Genomic DNA, 24,886 nt, shown 5'->3' on the forward strand with positions numbered 1-24,886 from the left:
ACTTATTAGTTATTACTTATTATTGTTATGACCAAATTATCTTAACAAATTTGACAAGTTGATGATTAGATCAATTTTTCTGCTACAGTTGTGTCATCAAACACAGAAATAATAAATAAATGAAGAACACATATAGTAAAATCAATACATTCTTTGCTCCGCTAAGAATCTAAAAATACTAAAATTTGTTTAAATGACAAATGTTAATATTATTTTTAAAATAATTAATTATTAAACAAGATTGTTAAAAAGTTAGACCGTCTTCGTTCATAAACGTTCTTGATCGTGTATTATAGCCGATTTATCATTGAATTCAAGTTTAACAAATCCGTTACAGTGAGCTGGTCCGTAATATTTATTAGGTATAGTATATTTAATCTATGGTAATAGCGAGATTGGACCAGTTGACTCATATATTGTACAGCAGACTGCTAACCTACTAAATGTATTTTTATTTATTTTTCTATATTTTAAACTATATATAGGTAAAACCAATATATCATCATTCTATAGTAATTTGTTATATAATATATATATATATCTTTTAATATAATCATATAGAGAATAGACAAATTTAATAAACAGTCTTTCAACATATTATATCACATATATATATAAATATATATTACATTTCATAAGTGACTTGTACACAACTAAATTATTAATTAAAAACCAGAGAAATATTTTATTGAAAGTAATAATTCATTTTTCTCGCATAGATTATATATATTTTTTTTAATTAACTTAGAATATCGAGAAAAAAAATTGCTTACGTATTTTTGATATTTTTAAATTGTTTTAAGAATAACTGTCATGTAATTTCATCATAAATCATAAGTCGAAAATTTCAAATACATAAAACAGTCAAAATATTTTGAAAACTATTTCATGTCTATCATGTCTATAGAAATTGCTAACATAAATATTAACATAGGTAAACCTATTTTAAATTTACATATAATATATTGTTTATTGTATGTTGATTGTTGGCTACACGTAAAGATTAACCGTTTCAGAAAATCAGAAAACAATTTTTCAATTAATATTTTCGAGCTTTATTATTGAACTTAAATATAAATATATAATATATTCATACGCATAGATAAATAAAAATAAATAAAAAAACAATAATAAAATACTTAAGGTTGAGTTTTTTAACACTCTATCTAAATTTATTGCACAAACCATAAAACAATACGAGACTCATAGCAGGGGCAAGCAATATACTTAAAAATAACAAAATAAACGATAAATACTCAATGGTTTACGATACATAGTATAAGCATTCAACTATTAAAGCAGCTAGTCCGGTTTGACTAATCGATGTAACTTAATGTCATTTTTCTATTGGTCAGCTATCAATGTTCCTATATAATAAGCGGCTATTTAATATTTTATATAATTGAATAAATTATTTCAGATTACAATACTATAATATTTGAACATTAAGAGCGAATTGTGTATAGAGATTATAGATCATTTCCTATGGTTTATATCTACGTGTAAATATTCTAAACATTAGGTAGCATTGGATACAGGAACGTTGATGTATTATCTCGGCTAATAGAATTTTCCGCAACGCAAGTATATTCACCCATGTCTGACCAGCTTAAATTGTTCAAGATTAGTTCTCCTTCAGGGCCCAACTGTAAAATAAACACAATAATACCGTAATTAGTCTAATGTGCTATAAAACAATTTAAGGGAATTATTTACTTTGCGTCTTGAATCGATGTCGGTATCTATGATGTTACCAAAATTATCTTTCCAATATTGTCTGTACGGTGCACTGTCTGTTACTACGCAAGGTATCACTACGGTTGAACCTATCATCTGTGTAATGATCGGACTCCACTTAACTATTCTAGTTTTACCACTGGAACACTGAACTGGACGGCCTGAATAATAATAATAAATAATTATTTACAAAAACTAAATATCATTGTGTAAATTGTAAATAACTGACGAATTAGGTAATTTAACAAAGGTGAAATATCTGGACAAAATAATTTAATTGTTTTAAATAAATATATAAAATGCTGTTTTTTAATTTTTAGATAGATATGAATGTAGAAGATAGAACAAGTCTAATAAATGGATTGAAAAATAGTTTAATACAACCTTATTTTGTTTTATTTGTTTAAATAATAATATTATATACCTTCAACCGAAATTGCCACTGGATCACTGGCCATGGTTTGTTCTCTGGCTTGACCACTGCATGTATAAACACCTTGGTGATGTGGTTGAACACAGTCAATTACATGCCTTACTGTTACTTTACCAACACTTTGGAAATCTCCAGAATCTTCAAATTCGTTTGGACCTAATGTAATCTATAAACATAGGTATAATATACATATTAATAATAATAATGCATAATCAAATATTATTTGATATTTATAACATATTAACCTATAAATACTCTTAGAAAATAAATAGATATACCTGGTTAAGTTGTATTCCACGATTCCATTGTGCTTGAGGCACAGGGCTACCGAAAACCGTACATTCGAGTTCAACCCTGCCACCAGGAGGAACTCTAATGGGGTCTGAAGGCGCAGCTTTTACCATTACCCAATCTTTAAGTTCATATTTATTTGCTGTATTTTTTTCATTGCCTGTTGGTTAAGCAAAAAATATTAATAAGTATAAAATCGAAACCGTAATATTATTCAATATGTAAAATGGCGTTAAAATATATTAAGAAAATGTATCAACTAACCTCTGAATGTCGTATCATCAGTAAGTGAATTCTGTAAAAACAAAATTTCAAATGTTTAATTTAATAAATATTATTTTAATTGTATGGATTAGTTTTATGTTAAGTGAAAAAAAGAAAATTCTTAATAATTTATGGTTCAATTTTTCCAATTAATTATACAGTAAAAATGTTTTATTTTATAATATTTAATTAATTTTTTCTATCAAGATCTATTGCGTATTTTTGTATGAAACAAGAAAAGGCTTATTAATAAACATAGGCAACGTTATATATTTATAGCACATACTACATTCTGTATACTTTTCAACTATTTATGAATGATGCAGACAATCAAAAACTGAAAAGTAATTATTATTTAATAACTGTAACTTTATTTTATGTACCTATTTAACAATATTTTGTATCAACTGAATAATTATTAATACACATTATGTAATTTATATTACATATTATTTATACTATACAAGCTTACATAATAAATATTGAATAAATAAGAAATGTTTCATAAAGTAGGAAGTACTAATCAGTAGTATAACGTATATGAGAATAGACAATTTTATGTGTTGTAATACATTTAGAATTTATATATTTATGAATATTGATTCAAATATTTAAAGTAAGTTGTTAATTGTATTAGTGTAATACAAAATAGTACTACCATATATTATAATATACTATAACTTCGATGACACGTAAAATAATAATTGTATGTTTAATTTAAACTCTTACTATAAAAATCGTAAAAGAAAACCGGAGGTATTAAATTATATTAGCTTATCACTCAGGTGGGTTATTAAACAGGTTTTTATAATTTTCATACCAATTCATTGTTAAATTTATCAATGAACTTATTAAATACATCTCTTTAATAAGACTGCCTACCTATTATGCCTATTAGTATATAAATATAAACACGGAGAAATTATTTAAAAGTATATAATATATTAATACCACTTCAGAATAGTAATCTTAGGTACATAAAAGATAAATATTTGTTTAGTAAAAAATTAGGCACGTAGTTACATTCATATCAAATAATTATGATTCATAGTCGTTTTTAAATAACAATATTCTTACTATATACACGCGTATAATGCGGATATATATATATAATACTATTACTATATATTTATATTGTATATAATTTATACGAGTATGTATTTTTAATAAAATTATTAATGAATTATTTACCTCCATTATGTGATTCATCGGTAATACCGCAGCAAATCCAAAACTGTTGATGATAACTAACCAGGAAAATCCTAGTAGTAATGCTGAGAATCCCATATTGGCGTCTGTTGGTGTACTTTTGAAATTAACTGTAAGTTATAATTGAATATTGAAATTTAAAACGAAATTATTACAATTTATAACTATTAAAATGTTTTTAAAAACAATTGAACACTAATGAAATTACTATACTAAAAAGTTAATTTTTTAAGTTATTAAAAGGACAAAAGAATAGATCCTTGATTTGGATTCTTTGTAATGGGATGGTTTTGAGAATTGGATATGCGATGTAGTTGAAGACGTCATGTTTCAAGAATTTGGATTGTGCTGGTTAAGCAGAAATTGTTATGTGTATATTTAGTATGGTGTCTTAGAAAGGAATGAATACTGCGGCGTCCAGTCGTGCTTTATATACTCTGAATATTATCTAAGAATTCTGAAATATTGCATCAGCCAATGCAACTAGATGAAATTTTTATTTATAACAAAGGTCATGTTTCTTAAATCTAATTTAGATAAATGAATATTTTAGTGTACGTTTATTGAAATGAAAAAAAAAACAATATTTTATTTGACTTGATTTACCTAATATATATTATTAGTTAAAATTATTTAAATATTGACATAAAATCCGCTTTAGAACAGTAAATAATTATTATAGTATCAATATTTTGACATAACATTTTGCTGACTTCGAGGAAGGTATTATTTAATCAATTTCCAAATAATAGTCGTTTAAAAAATATAAAATAATAAACAATAAAACTAAAAATAATATCAAAATTTAACCAGTCTATTAATTTCAAGTCCTTATGAATAATACTTTTTTATAATACTTGAATTATGTCAAAAAAACTAAAAACGATGTTTTTCTATTAATTATTCAGTTTCTTCAAATTTTTAACTTGAAATGTTTTTAAAGTCATTCGCGTGTATTTTTAGGTTTTTATAAAAAAATGTATGAGGAACCTTTTATTAAATATTTAAGCCTTGCGTATCAAAAAAATAAATAAATCTTATACTTTTTAATTACAAAATTATAATATGTACATTTTTTTTGTTTTTGTTGTATTTTATCAACATTTAAATTTCAAAAGTTTGTAAAAAAATGTTGCCTATATATTTTCTATTTTTTTTCAATTAATTCAAGTTTGATTTATAAAGAACCCTATTTTATATTTTAAAATATTTTTATCGAGCATAGTTTGAGTTTATTAACATGTATAGACAAAAAAAATAATAATATTAAAATATCATTCTAAATATTATTTAAATAGTAATTTAAACAAAAATATAATTTATCAAAAAAATCACTTGATGAGAAATCGTTATTTTACATAAAATTATAATGAATATTGTCAAAATTTGATTAATATTACTCATAAAAAATATATATAGATTTACGTTTAAGTTATTATTTGATTTCCAATAAAAAACTTACGAGAAATCTTGTATTAAATTTTTTAGTTGTAAGTGCTTAACTTAAAAATTGTATTATTTCTTAAGTATAAAATAATGACATATTTTAAACACTTAAAAAATGTTATGACTATATTATATTCTCCGGGTCTTTAATTGTGATCAGAAAAATTTATGAGGAACCTTGTATACAATTTTCAAGCTTTTTTTACTCACAAATAATTAGACTTCAGTCTAATCTAAGTACATAAACATTAAATAGTAATAACCATTTTATATAGAAGTATGTACTTACTTTTAGTGTTTCTTATCATAAACTATTACGTGTTTAGTCACTTTACTATCAAAAATTATAACATAATATGATGTAATGTTAAAAATTATACAAATAATGCTAATATAAACATAATAAAAATAGTTATCACAGAGACACAGAATGGCCATTATTTACAATATATGTATGATATGTGTATTTCTTGGTAGATATAGTTGATTAAATATTTGAAGTTTGCTAAAAATTATCGCATCAGATAATATTTAATGTTTAATGAAATTAGACTAAATAATAATAACACAATTAGTGTGTACATTATATTTTTCGTATTTTTTAAAAATACATAACAATAATACATTTAAAAGGTGTACAGATTAAATACAATACAAATACAATACGATGAAAAAAAAATTCGGGGAAATCACTTTCCTATATAATATAGTATTCAGTTCAGGTGTACCTGGACACTGATTAGGGCTCTGTAATGAATGTGCTAAATTTGAATTTAATGATAAATCATATTGTTTACGATTAAAAATGATTCTGAGCGGTGTATGATATTATGTCTATTTCTTAGTAGATATAGCTGATTAAATATTTGAAGTTTGCTAAAAATTATCGCATCAGATAATATTTTATGATTAATGGAATTATACTAAAAAATATTAACACAATTTTATTGTGTGTACATAATATTTCTCGTTTTTTTTTTAAATATATGTATAATAATTATACATTTAAAAAGGTGTTTAAATTAATTACAATACAACGAAAAAAAATAGGAGAGGTCATTCTCCTGTATAATAAATATAGCATCAATTTCGAATGTTTTTGGACACTGATTAAGACTATAATAAATGTGCTAATTTAATGCTAAATCATATTATATTTGTTTATTTGTATACAATTAAAAATGATACAGAACGAAAACGATATATCAGCCTATATTTCTAAAATTATTTTATTATATATTTGTATTGTACCTAATTGGTATTTTATTTTTCATTAGTAATACGGTACGTTGAACTATTTTTTAGAAAAAAACGAATCACATAATATATTAAATAATATTATTAATATTTTAACCTATAAGTGAATACTCACGTACCGTAGAAAGGCACGAATAGGTTTATGGTATATATAGCTTAAAATTAATTTAATTATTTTGAAAATGTCAATAAGTCTCTTATATAGTTTTTTTTATTCAAAAATGTGTATCATACATTTCAACTTAAACAATTAACTAAAACAATAAAAAATTTCAAATATCCTTAAATAGCGCAAAAAGATCCAAAATACTTAAAAAATTAAATCATGCTAAGACATACTTATATGAATATTTAATGAAAATGTTAAATTCCTGGATTTTTATTTATTTTTTAATTACTAACAAAAAACATATTTGATTTTCTCAAAAACTAGTTTCACGTCAAAATTCCTGTTTTCCCAATTAATTGAGAAGTACTAGGAATCTTTAACTTTTGACCCAATCAATGTACCAATCAAAATCAAATATTGATTCTAGAAACCCCTTTTGAGCATTTTTTTTTTTTAAAGATTACATACACACAGGTCACAGACTTTATATTTCATTATTACTTTTTATTTTTTTAACACTATTTATTTATGATAAATTGTTATTATTATCAAACGTAAATAGTATACTAATAAGTTATAGGTACTTACTTAATAAAAAAAACAATAATTAAACTCATAAAGGTTATACTATGTATTTACAAAAAATCTTTCATATTTAATTTATTTGGATAGGTATGTCATGTGTACATATATTAAAAACCCACTATAGAAATTTTACTACAAATGTTGAGTTTAATCTATAAAAACCATTGAACTAAATAATATACTATCAACAGTATCAACAATCAACTTATTACATTGAGTTGTAAATTAATTGATTACCGTAATATTATATAGTCATAGTGCCTACCTAATACTTGTATCGATAATATTTCACGTGCAACAGTTATACTATTAAAAGTGGCCTTATTAATTTATTAATGTATTTTATCTGAAATATGGCAATTAACGTGATACAATCGTGGCACCATTATATGGACAGGAAGTAATTATGACTTTTGATTATATTTAACTAGTATATCGTAGTTGAATTAATTTAATGTTGTAACACTGTAAGCCGTAATTTTAAAAGCACGACTTTGGCATACACCCAAAAATATATGTGTATATTTTCTGTGAATTATGCATAATAAATTATCTACACCTTTAAATCGTAAAATAAAAATATCCTTTTTCTTATAATATTATAGGTATTAGGTCCAAAGTACAGTATATAATATACAATTATAAAGTGTCTCGTCGTAACACAAGCATTCCTATTGCTAAACTTTTTTCTATTGTAGTATACTATGTATATTATATACAACCTAACTTACCCAATAAAACTTTAAGGCTTATACTACTTAGGTTTTAAATATGTATTTTCATGTTCAGTATCTAGAAATGATTCAAAACTTAATAAACAATTTGAAGTTTTTAAAAATTAAACGTATCAAATATCTATGTATTGAAAAATAATCGACTACTATTAAAATTCTAAGGACTTATAAAACTTAACATTAAATAGATACCAGGCACTATTGTACAAGCAGAGACATGTGTTATAAAATTTACTCCAGACTCAGTTCAGAGTTGATACTTTTAGTATATTTCATATTGAATATACAGTCCTAAAATGTATATAAAAGTGTAATGATAATATAATAACATAGGTTGGTTAATTAACTAAGACAGACGTGTCTAAAGTAGAAACCAGAGAGAATCGATAAAATACAAAATATTAATATATAAAAAGCTATATCTTTTTATACGTCAGTACTTTGTAGTAGATGCTATTACACAGTGAATAAATATAAATATTTGATTTTTACCCTAGTGCCTTATACGCAATAAAATAATTATCGGCATTCGGCATACTGTATTACGACTTTAAAATGCTTATATAATATTATATCTTATATATTATTTTATGATCAACCAGTTATATTTAAAGACTGAAGTAATAATAATATTATATTGAATAATATTATTATAGTAAAATGCGCACGTATTTAATTTATAAAGCTGTATAAAACATTGAACCTAAAATTATTTTCCTCGAGTAATTTATATTAATAATCTATAAATACATTAAAATGTATATTAAGTATATAAAATCGAATACAATAAATATTTAATTTTCCTATTTCCATTAGCTATATCACATGTTTTTAGAGTTTAGTGATCCTAATTATTACAGTTCGGAATAAAAACTATGACATCATATAAATTTATAGATCTCACATTAATACATTATTCTGTAATATCGAATGCTGATAGTTTGTACATCGCAAAACCTAACTGTTAATAGAAGACCTTTGCCATCTATAAGTATACGTATTATTATTCATTCGTGAGGATTATTATCTTATTCTTATATAAGCGATATTATCTATACCCTATACGTATATAACAATATTGTAGTTGGTTCCAATGATTACAGCACACTATAACTTACTGTGGTATAAATATTTTATTTAAAATTAGGTTTTAGGTTATAGGTAGCATACAATTTAGGTATTTAGTGTATTTTCGAAAAATATATATTAACTGATATCACTTCTAATATTTTAAATATTTAACAATTTGACAGTTTATACAAGTAATTTTTCAAGTAAATGTATCGATCTTTTAATATTTACGTTCAAATTGAAATCTTGTACATATATCATTAGTTATTCTATAGAAAAAATGTATTTTTATTTTTAATTGTATAAGATGACTAATATTATTTTATGTGTTATAAACATAAGATATTCACGTGAAAAGAACTCACAATTTAATTATTATAATTATAAGTAGGTAACCTTAAGCTATATGGAAGACCATTATATAGATAAAATTATAAATTACTAAGAATCTTATTGTCGGTACGTATTAAAATCACGATCGCTTTAATAATAATGGAATTAAACAATTACTAATGATGAATTTATGTGTTTTCTCAATTAATCCTAACCAACATTTATATAGTTAAATACATTACGAATTGGAAACAAAATATTCAACTCTGTTAATACTGTTTTACATCTTTGGAAACAATCCTGTAATATTGTCAACTTGAACAATTAAATTATATAGTAAAATCTTATACACAAAGAGGCCAGAGTACGATATTTAGAGAATGTAACTATACTATATAGCTGATACCCTCTCTATCAATTTTAGTTGGCAAGTTGGTAGTTTAATAATATATATTTGCATAGACATACCTAAATAGAAATCTTCGTGTACTATTTTCGTTTCACTAGACAGAAACGTGGACACTATAATTTATAATTTTTTAACGATTAAAAATTGAGATTATAATATCTCTAATAACTCTAATACTTTATCTTAGGTAATATCTTATATATTGTTAGTAGGTATATTATAATAATTTTTAATTTATAAAGAAAATAATAATATTGATATTATGTACTACCCACAATAAATAAAATTATAAATGCGTGATTTGTAAGATAATTATAGAATACCTACGTATATTAGTAAAATATCACCATTATAAAAGATAATGTTACATTTCATGTTTTATTTAACTTTTAAAGTTTAATACTTTATCTTAACATTTTAAATAATTATAAGAATATAGGTATCAAGGAAAAAAATTAATCGAATATATAGTATAGATTATTTTGTAAAAACATAAAGATAATGTTATAGAAAAATCAGGCTAAATATCTAACTAAATATGCAATTATTGAAAGTACTGTTTTTTAATTAAGCATTGTGCTTTATTTAGATAATATTTAAAACTGGAAATTATATGATTTAAAAAAATTGTATTACAGCATAATTATTGTACCTAATATAAAAAATATATTTTTTACAATTTTATTGATTACTTAGGTAGGTTTGAAAAAAACCGATAACTACAAAATGAATCATAAAGGATTTCAAGACTTGATTATATATCAATACATATATATGTAATTTATAAAAACTTCCATTATCTATAAATAATTTTTATCGCATAAAATGCATCTATTTAAAATATTTCGATATGTTTAAAAATGAACAAACTACTATTTTTTTAAATTTTTTAATTATAATATTTTCACATAAAAGATACTCATGGTTATCAATAATTACTTATCATAACTCATACAAAATATATTAAAATAAAATAAAAAGTACGTTTATAATTTTTATCATAAATTACAATCACCAATGTTTATTATATAGAAATAACTAATCATTTTATTATTAAATGATGTTAGTAAAACATATTTATCTTTAGGAGGTAATTAAAATTAATTGTTATCTTCATTTTCGAAAATAGTGCTAATAGTACTCTACTCGTATAACATAATTAACATATAACATCACAAAACAGTAATAAGAACTACAGTAAAGGGACTATTTGAACAGAATGGAAATGTTAAAAAACCATCTTACTAAATAAAATATGGTTTTTTTTAAATTTAGTTTTAATTTTAGACAATTTATTTATATTTCATTTTATCATAGAACAAAATGTAGATATTTAATTCATTATTCAAGACCGTATAATATATTTACAAAAAATGCATTTTATTAATAAAGACTAAGACTTATAAAAATACTAAAATTAAGAATAAGCAAAAATAAATAAATAAATAATATAAATTACCGAACTATGTACGAAACTGATGAAAATGTCACGGTTTGTCTTTAAATTTAAAAAACAAATGTAATAAATTATTTTGAAATTAACGATAATATACGAGTACACGCTATAAAATATAGTAAATAATAAAGAATAAAATAAAACGATTTTTACAACTAAATTATGTCCTTATGATTAAACTCTTATTATTTTTGGTATTTATGAAGAACAGTTATGTACGAACAGAGTACCTAAACATAATAATTTAGATTAAAACTAAAACTTGATTTTAGCTATCAATGTTTTTCTTACAATAACGTACATGCTAGTACTCACGTAGTCACGCAGTCTTTACGAAAGTCGGTGCGCCGTGTACTGGATTTGATGCAACAAGTCGTAATGATCTGACTATTGGTCCCTCTAGGCTTTATAAACGATAGTCGCAGCTGTTACGTGACGCAAGCGTCGGATCAGGAAACACAAATTCAATATTAATTATCTTAGTGTGTACATTTCAATTAGTAAACTGATAGTAACCCCCGTCGACCCTTAACAGGATATTAAATCAACATTAATAGCTATTATATACTTCACGGGTGGTACATAATACCCTATACTTGTTCCATTAATGTATTTGAGAATTTTATTATTTAATAACAATCAATATTTAATCAATTGAAGATAGAAAACAATTAATAAGTTGTAATTTATCTGTTCAGATAAATTTCTATATAAAAATGTAGCGACGGATATGTTGATATATATTTAATTGAACGGATAAATTATTATTTATTAATAATTGTTTATTTTATCTTTAATTGGTTATACTCAAACACTGCCTACCATCATATTTTTATCCAAATTACTTATGTATAATAATTGTTACGTTTATTTTATTTTACAATCACATTATTTTTAGTTAATAAAATATTATTTTAATTGTTCTTGCAAAATCTCTGACCTGTTTCTCGTTATAAATTAAAATTATCACATTCGCGTATGCAAGTATATAGGTAGGTACTTGAAATGTATAATCGTAATAAACAATAGTTATATTAATTAAACCTCTTCAATATAGCACGTAAGTATTTAATTTTTACAATATATTAGATAAGTATAAAATAAAATCAAATAGAATTATTGTCAATTTGATCAGACTTAAATTTATTAATACTATAACATCAAAATATATTAAAAAGGGTTGTAATCTGTAGTTCAATATATAGGAAATATAATAGATAGCTTATATTTTTATAAGGTACCTTATTGAATTAATGAAATATGAAAACCACTTATATTTATTATTATTATTATTCGAATATATTAGGTACAATTACTAATACAGGCACAGTAAGCAAATTTGTTGTCAAAGAGCATATTTTTGGTTTTACATGAATAACACGAGGAGGGAAGTTGTCCAAAGACATATACCTAATATTTATTTTAAAATATAATTATATATTTAGTTAGACAATAAATACCGATATTTTATATCCGTTATAGATATGTATACAGTATGTAATATAAGGTTTTAGTTATTATTTTAACTAAAATAGATTTTCAAGATTTATTATTTTAAAAACTGTTATATTATAAACAAACAAAAAGTAAACCTATTACCTATTTATTTACTTAAACTCAACTACAAAAATTAATAATAATACCTAATAAGTGATGTAAAATTATGCTTAATCATTAATAATAATGGGCTTAAAAATATTATGCTTATAATTTATATTATGAATTCCTATTTAAAATAAAATTACTTTGCAACCAAATTTATATTGTACTTAAGTCTTAAATTAATGCCTGGAACAATGTCAGATCAACTAACTTAGCCGTGTCTGTGTGAAGGAAGGCCCAAAATGTATAAAATACTATCATGTAACTACTATATTTTAAGCTTGTGTTCCTATTTACTATTTAACCATACATTAATTATAAGTACTATTGTTTAGTTGACTATTGCAAACTGTGGTAAAATAATAAAAAATAGTATTGTGATCAATATATAGTTATTAATATGCGTGAGTACCGAGTTAATTTTTTTAATGAAAACTAAAATGTGTATATTTATACCAATTTAATTTATTTGTCTTTTATAAGTTAGTATTATAATAGCTACCATCAACACAAACCATTAACAAACGAGTATTTTTATTTTAACTTCATTCAACGTTACATTAATGTTACCTAAAATTAGTCTTTTAAAATATTATGAAAAAGTACTTGGACAAGGTATTTTAAATACTTTATCAGGTACGTTGTGCGTCTATAATGCCTATTTATAATAAATCATTACTATTTTCAAAAAAGTTTTCTTTACAATTCATATATTTTCTATTTTCAATTCTATTATCATGTAAAATAAAAATGCTAAAAAAAACTGTCTATTTGATTTGCAAGATGAGAAACATATTGTATATATATATATATATCACTGACATACAAAAACTGATCGTCGTAATAGTCAAAGATTCGAATAAATTAAAAAAAGATAATCTAATATAAATAATATACGAAAAATATAATATATTTAACTATTTTATTTTATCATACGTTTGTAAATTGAATACATAGATATTACATGCATATACTTATATAGTAATAGTTATTACCTATGTACTGTTTTTTTAATAATAATAAAAATACAAATGTATTTTAATTTTAATAATTACATTTTATTATTTTTTTATATTATTATGTTTAGATAAGTTTTTTAAGGCCTCTGAATTTGTTGAGTATATAATATATACCATATTATGGTTCTTAAAAATAATAATACTTCAAGGGTTTTTGATGTGCAAGGCTGACATGAAATGTATAAATATATATATATTTACTTTATAAATACATAATATAAATAAATAAATGGAAACATATTTATTTTTTATATTACCAATTTATACATTATATGTGTGTGTGTGTGTGTAATATTCATACATTGATATAATTATGCATAGGTATACAATCATGCAATAAATTTCCCGACATTTATTAATTAGTTAGTTAATAATCTAAAATATAGATTTATGTTTTTAAAACGTTTAATTACGCTTAATATTATATAATTTATTAAACAATTATATTATTGCAATTATTCAGTGAAAACTATGACTAAACATGATTCATATACATTAATATTACTATACAAATTAAAAATGTTCGTAATTATTTTTAATTCATTAAATATTTGTTTGATGCTGTATTATTATCGTCTGTATTTTTTATAATTATAATTGACCTTGATTGATCTCAAGTAATTAGAAACCCATTATTATTGATAATATTACATTAAATTTATTTTGAAATAAATCATTCAATAGTGGCATCATGTGTGGTTTATTTAATAATATGTTTTATCAATAGGTCATCCATTAACTCAATTTAAAGTTTAAATCTAGTTCAATACTCCATTTTAATTAAATAATAATAATAATTTACAAACGGTCAATTAAAATTAAACACTCAAGGTATCTATTATCTGCAGTTTACTCTAATCATTCAAAAATGGTCAGTTAAAAACTTCTAAACTTAATTTAGTTTATAATGTTTTAATATTGTAGTATTTGGTTACCCACATTAAATATCTATAATATCTTTTGATGATATTATCATGGATATTTAAATCAATAGTATTAGAAACATTAATATTAACCATTTTAGTAAAAATAAAAAGTAAATGTTTTCAATTTAAATTTACTTTATGTAAATTGTTTATTACATTATAATTTTTAATGGATATTAATGATATTATACACTTTACTCATACGTATTTAGAATATAGATACAGTAACGCTTTATAATATAGCGTTTTAACGTTCTTTTGACTTAATAAAACATTTGACCTACATTTTATTTTTGAGAGGCCATTTGTATAAACTATTATATTATACCACTATTGTTGAGAAGTAATAAATTATAGCTATACTAATGTCTAATAATTTTAATATTATACAGCATACATTTTATTTGTCGATTATGATGGCCTCGTCTCTTATGATTTAAGAAAAATTCAAATGTGGTATACCTACCTACATCAATAATATTATATACATTCATACATATTCATATAACTAAAATGAATACATCAAAACAAAGGCGCGTGGATTAAGGATCAACATCCACTAGAAAATGATTAAAACACATCGCTATGTATAGTGGTCCATTCTCTATAATATTTTAAAAGTTAAAAGACAAAAATATTTGTTTATAATGTATTATACGTATAATTTAAGAAATGTATTTTTATATTTATATATTCTAAAAAAAAAAATTAATATCGTGTATGTGATTTACGATGACACGATGAATACACAATTCACAATTTGAATTTGGATCTTAATGCATCATATTCTTCCACGTGAAAAATTAAAATCTCAGTTACTTTATCTATAGCTTGAATTATTATATTTATTAAATGACCCTTATAATCAATATTATATTATTACAACGATATTATATGATGTTTATAGGTAAGTGTATAATTATGATATGATAAACCGCGTAAATCGAAATTACTGTTCGTCTATATGGATACTGTATCATGATTGAATGATTGTGAATTGTGTTGTAGTTTCTTATAAAGCACCTGTATTTAAACGTTTTCGATAATATTTTATCTACATTTTCAAATGTATTACTCCAATACGTTACAACATAATAATTAAAGTTACTGTTATTAATTATTCGTCGATATATTATGTATTGTTACTGCCGTATAGAATAAATAAATTAGTATAGTTTAAAATGTTTTAATGAACAAATAATATAATTATTAACATTGTTAAATGGGTATTTTGAAGGTAATAATGTGTACAGTCATACAGGAAGGAATACTTATACCATGTGCTGTGTACTAGTATACCTATTACCAGTTAACAAGAACCAATTTATTAAATAAGTAAATGATAATAATAAAGTACTAGGTAAATAGAATTATGATTAAATATATAAAATATAAATATGAATATAGAACATTAATCTGTTTAATTATTTAAACACCTTTTTATACCTATACGTTTACCGATTTTAGCGATATTTTAACTTCCAACTTCAAAGAGATAGGAGTGTAGGATATAGTATATGATATTATATTTCAACACAAATTTAACACCTGTATTAGTTAATTTATATGTAATATGTAATATGAAATATTTATAACTGATTATTCGATTATGCATATTAAAATAATTTTAAGAAATTATAAAAACCGTAATAATCTAAAGTTAACTATAGTTCTTCAACATGTATCGTTTATAAAATATTTAATATTTATAAAATTATTAAAAGTCTTTTAAAGTTTAGTTTTAGACTTTTAGCACATACTAATATTATTCAATCAATATATATACTACGAATACATTATAAATTGGTTTCTTTTGTCTCTTTTGACCTTTTACAAATATCTTCTATAGATATAAGTACACACTTGTACCAAATTTTCTTTCAATAAACTAGTAAAAATATTGATTGCTTAGGAGAAATAATAACAACTAAAATAAATTATAACATAAACCTATGGATTATAATGATATATCATTAGTTTTTACCGTGATGACCAAAATGACAAACTATTGTCTGATGCCGGATTCCATAAATAACCATTCAAAATGTAATGAATCAATATAAGTAATATCCATAACCCCTGCTTAAACATGATTAATCCATTAAATATTTTTGAATTATTAAATGAATCAATTTTTTATGCAACTCGGTGTATATGATTCAAAAATTAGAAGTAGAATTTGTATTTTATATTAGATTTTAAATATATATAGTACCTACTACCTACGACATATTTCATGGTACAAGTAACACCTATAATTGTTACGATTACAAAAACTCCAATTTATTTCTCAATTATTATTAGTCGTATTTCTTGATTTGAAAAATTCTTATCAGAGTAAAGAAGTTATTAGTTATAACTCATAACTTTCTGAGTCTTACAATAATTATTAATTTGAAATTGTTGTTCGTAATCTTTTGAGCTTTTTCTATTATCTGATTAAGTTGTAACTTGTGAGTTTAAAAAGCATTACGTAACACCTTTCCTGTTATTAGAAGTTAAACGCGTTGCCACTTTTGACATTCGAATTTCCCGGTAATTTTCGAGAAAATTTCGAAGAACTATAATATATTGTATAAGATAATGAAATGTGAAATAATTATATATAGCCTACACGTGATGGACACGGGCTACTATTAAAAAAATATATATAATTTAACGAAATAATAGTAGATCGTAGAAGAATTATTTAGTTGTTTAAAATATTATATAAACTGTAAAGCAATATATTTAAGACAAAATGATTACTTTTAGAAGTGTAGGGGAAAAATAATATAAAATTAGTAATGGGATATATAGAATATACTATAAAGAAGAACTATTGGTAACTTAAATCCGTGACTATAGTAAGGAAACAATTAATTTTTCTATTTTACGTACATACGTAGGTGGTATAGATTATAGAACTCCACAGGTACTTTAACGAATGTCGAATTGTAAGTTAAAATTATATAATATCATTAGTGAAACATTAATTTATAGAAGTTTTACTACGAATTTTTCTAGTATAGTTTCTAGAATACTAAAAAAAAAAATTATAAAAAATAACAGTTTAATAATTTACGGGTGAATATCCGTTTTTAACGATATAGCATACAGAAATTTTAGATTTTTACTAAAATAAATATAAAAATCTTCAAAACTAAAAATGTTTAAAATTTATAATTTATAAATTATAATAGAAATACGTCACTACAGCTGTATAAAATGTTTAAATTTACATCATATAAATAATTAAACAAATTTATCTTAACGCTACAGCATCACCTAAAAAAATAATCTCAAGAAAGACTAACTAATACAATTTTAAAACTCAAAAGTTATTATTTAAATATAAAAGGTATAGTAATTTATTTAAATTTTATGTTTTTAATTATTTTTTAACGAATAAAACAAGAAGAGGATTTAGGAGTATAATAAATTATGAGTTTTTTAAAGCCTTAAACCAAAGTAACAAACACGCACTTATTTAAAATTTTGACACGGAGACAAAACATTAAATTAAAAAAAAAAACCCTGTCTGGGGAACTCTGTCTGCTGCATATTATTTGTCAAGTGTTTCTCTTCATCAAGAAGGTCACTAAATTGGATTTTTAAAATTTGAATTTGAATTCAACCATTGTATACATTGAATACGATAAAAAAAGGTTCTAAACGAACATCTAAATATTTTGGTATAATTTACATTGTGTATATTAAATGATAATATATGAAAAGGTGAAAACAGTTTCAACTAGGTACATATAAACTACAAATTATATTTTTTAAATTACAACAAAATAACTAAAATCCTTATTATTTGTTCAAATATACAATTATGTCAAATTTTGGACTTAAAATATCTATTAAATAAAATTGTATATATAATATTTATTTTTGAGGTTTTTAACTACAAATTAAATTGTACATTTTTATGATTTTTATGAATTTTGTAAATACTTGTAAAAATAAATGTTGTCTATGTATTTTTTATTTGTAATAAAAGCAACTAACAAAGAACCTTGCCAGTGGCGTAGTAAGACCTGCATTTTGAAGTGGTAGTTTTAATTTTTAAATAAACAAATTTGATGACCTGAATCAAATAAAACATATTGTAAACTTTAATAGATTACTAATTTTTATTCGTTATTATTTTTAATTAACATTTCATAATATAATATATATTTAAATCTAAAGTTTTTTAAAAGAAACTAATTATTTCTTATTATGTCAAGGAGTAATATAATACCTTGTAATAAAATGTACAGTATTATTTTGTATTTTTAAAGCTTTTTTAGTTGAATTTACAATTGTATTATACATAAGTCGAAAATTATTGTTACCAGAAATCACCCTTAAAATTAATAATATACTTAAGTATTTTTAATTCTCCAAGGATTCTGATAAAAATAAAATACATATACATAATTGTAAAAGCTACATATAATGATCAGCTCAGAATCTTAAATGTTATTTTCTTTACCTAAAACTCATCATATATTTTTATTTTAAGTTGCTTAAATAATTATATTTCCAGTGTTTAGTTATTTTTTGAGTTATTAGTTTTTGAACCACAATAAATTAACGACAATTGATATTTTTTAAAGCTAACTTAAATTAATTAACTTTCTAAATTTATTGCAATTATTTATCTATAATTTCTAATCATGATTTACAAAATATTCCATTTCCAAGGAGAATTATATAGGCAATTATTATATCATCTAAAAGGTACTGCGTGCCCTGCTATCAGTGCTATCGGTAAAAGCAATAACTACAAAAATAACTACAACATTTTTTTGAAAAATAAAGTTTTTGTTTTTTCTAAATGAACTAAAAATTTTAAGCACTATTAAAATCGATGGAAAATTATACAAATAATTAAAAAAGCTGTTAATTTTGGAATAAATAATAAATAATCTTTGAAATTTTTCTCATAATAAAAAATTACTCTGTATATAGTCTTTAGCATCGCCCACTTATTGATATTAACATACAATCGTGAAATGCAGTATCATTAATATAATTTAGCATTGCTAATAGAAAATTCATTAAAAGCATTAAACATTTAGAGTCCTAACCGTAAACGCAGTAACTATTCTTTCCTCCCGGAAACGTACGATTTCTGTAAATGTAGTTACGATATGTTATAATTTAATTTTTAGGAACTAGAAGTTGTTATTTTTTATTATTAACCTTAATTAAATACGTATAATGATTTAATTATCAATATTTAATGAAAATCTCATTTTTATATTTTTTTTTTATTTAGGTACTGCCCTTTCTAATAATTTCAGTTCTTATTTTAGTTTTCATAGTTATAGTAAACGAATATTATAAATATTGTATTTACACATACAGACACATATTCGTCAAAGTATAGGTAAGTACACATACAAAAATATTTTTGCTCCAATTCTACTTAGACAGTTAGTACCGAAAAAAAAAGAAAATATCACTGTTACAATTAACTAAAACAATTTATTAATTTCAAAAACTTATTTGAGTTCGTTTTTTAGGTTTTCTTGGAAATAGATTTCCTATTTTATTTTTAATTAACATATAGTAAGTATCTGGTTTAACGCATATTTAGTTAAATATTTTATATTAATACTGACTAATATTTTAAATATTTTAAATAGTCGCGGAATGAAAAAATAAAATAAAATTTCCGAGCAAACATATAAAAGAGGCATATTACACAAACTAAATCTAGTTTTTAAAATTAAAATTGAGCAACTGGAAGTTAATTTATTTTTCTGGTCTAAAGTATTAACTCTAAATACATGAAAAATACAGGTTGCTCAAGCCTACTTAATATAATAGGAAAATCAAAGTCACCTTCCTAAAGTACCAACTAGTTTTAGATAACATTTCCAAATGATTGGTATACTATAATATATTGTAGGGTCAAATAATCAATTGAAACTATTGAAGCGCACTCATATTAGAAAAAATGATATCAGATAAAATAAAACAATCTACCTATATAAATATATAATATTATTATTCATTATAATAGCAATATATTTGTTGCTTAGCATAGAAAAAAAAGAAAAGAAATTTTTTAAATTATTCTTTCTTCTTGGGCCTCTTCATAAGTCATCGCTCGTCAATAAAATTTAAACTATTATCGGAGTTATATCTCCACACGTTCGCGCACTTGATTACACTTACGTGTACTTATGCCCAATATGGAGTTTGATATAGTTAAAGACTATATGAATTGAATATTGTATTGAAATTTGAAGGTTCATACAAGTACCTATAGTATAAGTACCTATATGGCTATATAAATGTTTGTTTTTAGTTCCTACTTAAAAATTCGAGAGTATCTACAGTTTCAACGCAGTCGTGACACGTGTCACGTTCAATAAATAATTATTTATGTTATTATTCGTTTGTCATACTTGGGTCACTAAATAAAATATATTATTTCCAATTTCATAAGTCTATAAATTTAATTCCGATAGTTGAGACACAGCTTGATATCTCTTTCGTTTATTCAACCACTTGATAATTCATTTAAACAATTAAATGGACTGTTATAAAACCAACAATCAAACATTTATCGATTTATAAAAAGTTGCATCTAAATTCACTCCTCACGCACGTCATTGAACATAAACAGCTAATCCTTCGACTCTAACCAAGAGAAAACATTAATAATTTTATTAAAACAACAAATTTAAGTACAATATGTACCTATGGTATAATATTATAATGTAAATATTTATTATTACTAATTTAAGTAATAATCAAACATGGTAGGAAAATACATTTTCTTTGAAGTATATTATGTATTACAGTACAACACGCCTAATAATCATGTTGGTGGTAAAAAAAATTCTGAAAAAATGTTTTATTTTTGTAGAAATATTTATTAGCTAATTATCTAATGATACAACTATAGAAGGATTCAACACTGTATTTTAATAGTGCCGAAAAGTTTAAAAATTCAAGTATAGACATTAACATTGTCTTTTCAACTAAAAAAAGAAAAAGAAATTTATAGGTAGTGTCTAGTATTAGTAGTATTTGGTGATTGTAATTACTAATTTATAGTGATCGTCTAATGTTATCTTATACTATAGTTATCATGTTGTTCTCTAGTATAGTTGTATATATTAATATTTTTATATATTTAAGTAGCCTCAGAATTACTATAAATATATTATATATAAATATAAATACATTATATTATATATTAATAATTAAACTAATTATTATTAAAAATATAGCAATTTAAACCTTACGGATATATTTTTATATAAATTATCGATAAAATAATTATAGTCAAAGATTAGAATAAGTGAACTTTGCCCTTTCACTAAACTATAATTAATAAATAGCTAGATTAACGTAGACATGCAATCTGGTTCATGTTAAAGACCAGACGTTAGAAACACCTTTATTTACTTATATAGTTTAGTACGAAACATGAAATTACATGTTCGTTCCGGTCAAAACGGATGATTGTTCTATGATATGAATAATATAATGATTAAACATAATATTAATATATAAATATATGTAATATTATATTACAATATTATAAGCTAAAATAAAGTAATTTAGTTTTGTATACCTAATATTATCATCTATAATTGTACTTAAACAATGGTATAATTTGACGGGGGAGACAAACAAGTAAATGCCCACCTTTCTAATTTAAAAAATCAGCACTAGACAGGTTTTTGATGGAAAAATATAACTACAGGTTATTTTAATTTCGGGAATATTTAATAGAAAGGTATTGAGTTTTTAGGTACTACGAAATTATTCTCACGATAATAATTAATATTTATAGTTTTTAGTTTGAACATAGTGTTCTATGGTTTGAATATGTAGACACGTGTCCAGCATGTAACTATTTAAGATTTTGTGTAAGAAATATGTGTGTCTGTTACGTGAGAAATGTAATTATTAATTATTAATTATAATATAGTTTAGGTATTTGAGGGTGCAAAGGTGCTATATTTAAAATTGAGGGTGCTAATACCCCCTAAGCACCCCCCCCCTATTTGCGCCTATGCAGATTAGATAATTTGGCTCTTGATATAATTGCATTAATATATGTGGCTCGCGTACATAGTCATGTTGGCCACCCCTACACTATACAGATATGGTCAGGATTTAAAGTACCATTAAATATCTAAGCTGAATGATCTTATATTATATATTTTAAATGGCCTAGGCCAGGGATGACCAACCTTTTGTGAAGACTGGGCCACATCATATAAGTAGAAGTTGTTGTGGGCCACATACTTTTTTTTAATAATAATACATTCAAATTTAATGATTAAATTATATTTTATAATACAACAATACATTTTTTTTAAATTTTACAATAGCGAATAATAAGCAGAAATATTTTTACAAATATTAATATTTAATTATAAGTACACAGAAAAATATATTTATTTATAATAAAAAAAAAGTTTTAGTTTAAAAAAGTTATTTAATATGAAATTTGAAATTGCTTTTATTGTGAAAGTAATGAATCAATACCTGGATCGATCGAAGTTGTGGCAATCCTTAAACAACTTTCAAGGTGCTTGTCTGATATAGTGGACCGATTCTTACTCTTTGTGTTTTTCATTCTTGAAAACAATTGTTCGCAAATGTAGATACTATCGAAAAACGAGAACATGAATAAGGCATGGTCATGGAGGACTGGATATGTTTCTTTGGGTAGATATAATTTATGAAAATCTAATAAAGATGACTGATTGAATTTTTCTTTGAGTTGAATAACTGATTGCAACTCAATGCATTCCATTTAAAATTTAGTTTCCACAGCTGTAATATCAACCGAAAATGGTGTTGCGAAAATAGCAAAGAGTTGACTATTTTTACGAAAATCTTGAAAACTGGTTTCAAATTCATTAATTAAAATTAAAATCAAAGAAGCATATTTCTCGCTATTCTTAGGGTTGTATTTGGCCAACACAAGGAAATACATAAAATGGCGCAACGGTAAAAACACGGACGTGTGCATTGACCCTTACAGTTTATTTGATGTTTTATAATTTTATATTCTTAAAATAAATTTGTTCTCGTAATATTAATATATTATATACAATTAATTCATAGTTTTTAAATTGAAGTGAGGGCCGCGGGTTGGACACCCCTGGCCTAGGCTCTAGGAGGTACTAATAAAATACGATTGGCTGAATTACGTCTAAATTTTAGTTTTTTTAAGAGGACGTCGCACCCACATGTGTTTAACCGTCTTACACCCGTAGGTACGACAATATAGACAAAACGCGTTTGTGCAGTCCGAGTATGACTCGCTCAATTTTGGTTCTAGAGAAAATAAACCTATTATAAAATTAAAAGATGACAATATTTCAGAGGGCAAGACGCGGAGGTTTTATTAAAAAATTAAAATTTTGAAAAGTTAAAGGTTATTTAAGAATTATGAAATTTTCGCTAATTCTAAACGATTATAATGAACATTATATAGGGAATAATGGAAAAAACTCAGCATCTTGCTCTCCAAAATATTATCATATTTTAATTTTATGATACGTATAGTATATTTACTCTAGAGCCAAAATTGATCGAGTGATACTCAGAATGCGTAAACGTGTTTTGTCCATGCCGTACGTGTGAAAGACGGAGACTGAGCAACACATGCGGATGCGACGTCCTCTTAAGTAAAACTGCAAGTCTGCATTTCTGCAAGTGTTCAGAATAAGTCCAAAATAATAATTAAATGATGTATTTTTTAGCAATCGTTATTTTACATTGTTAACGAAACCTGGATGTTTAGAATTAGAATTTAAATCACTAAATCTACATGGTTTAGGTACACGGAATTAATTATCATTATTGATAAATAAATAATATTTAATGTTATTGCATCGTCAACACGAAAATGTTGGTCTAATAGTGGTGGTAACAATTTTTAGCGAAAAAACGCCTTTTTTCGAAAACACCGTTCTGATAGCGATGACCAACATAATAATACTTTTAGTATTTCTGATTTCATTTACTGTGATGTCATGATTCAAGCAACTC

At 23.5% G+C, this 24,886-nt stretch overlaps 1 protein-coding gene across 2 annotated transcripts; it reads right to left on the minus strand.

Annotated features, from left to right (window-relative positions):
- Positions 1-1,136: 1,136 nt before the first annotated feature.
- LOC113552715 (neural/ectodermal development factor IMP-L2) lies at positions 1,137-11,767 on the minus strand. 2 transcript variants are annotated; one of them, XM_026955581.1, is made up of 7 exons: positions 11,650-11,767; positions 3,917-4,044; positions 2,726-2,756; positions 2,449-2,621; positions 2,162-2,336; positions 1,717-1,898; positions 1,137-1,646 (listed from the first exon to the last, which is right to left on the minus strand). In XM_026955581.1, exons 2-7 carry the CDS (start codon positions 4,010-4,012, stop codon positions 1,512-1,514), a joined length of 792 nt encoding a protein of 263 aa, XP_026811382.1. In that variant the 5' UTR covers positions 4,013-4,044; positions 11,650-11,767; the 3' UTR covers positions 1,137-1,511. The 2 variants fall into 2 exon arrangements, with proteins under 2 accessions (XP_026811382.1, XP_026811381.1); XM_026955580.1 differs by lacking the exon at positions 11,650-11,767 and having other exon boundaries at positions 3,917-4,335.
- Between the last annotated feature and the right edge of the window lie 13,119 nt (positions 11,768-24,886).

The sequence above is a fragment of the Rhopalosiphum maidis genome, chromosome 2 (assembly GCF_003676215.2).
Source record: "Rhopalosiphum maidis isolate BTI-1 chromosome 2, ASM367621v3, whole genome shotgun sequence".
Taxonomy (NCBI): domain Eukaryota; kingdom Metazoa; phylum Arthropoda; class Insecta; order Hemiptera; family Aphididae; genus Rhopalosiphum; species Rhopalosiphum maidis.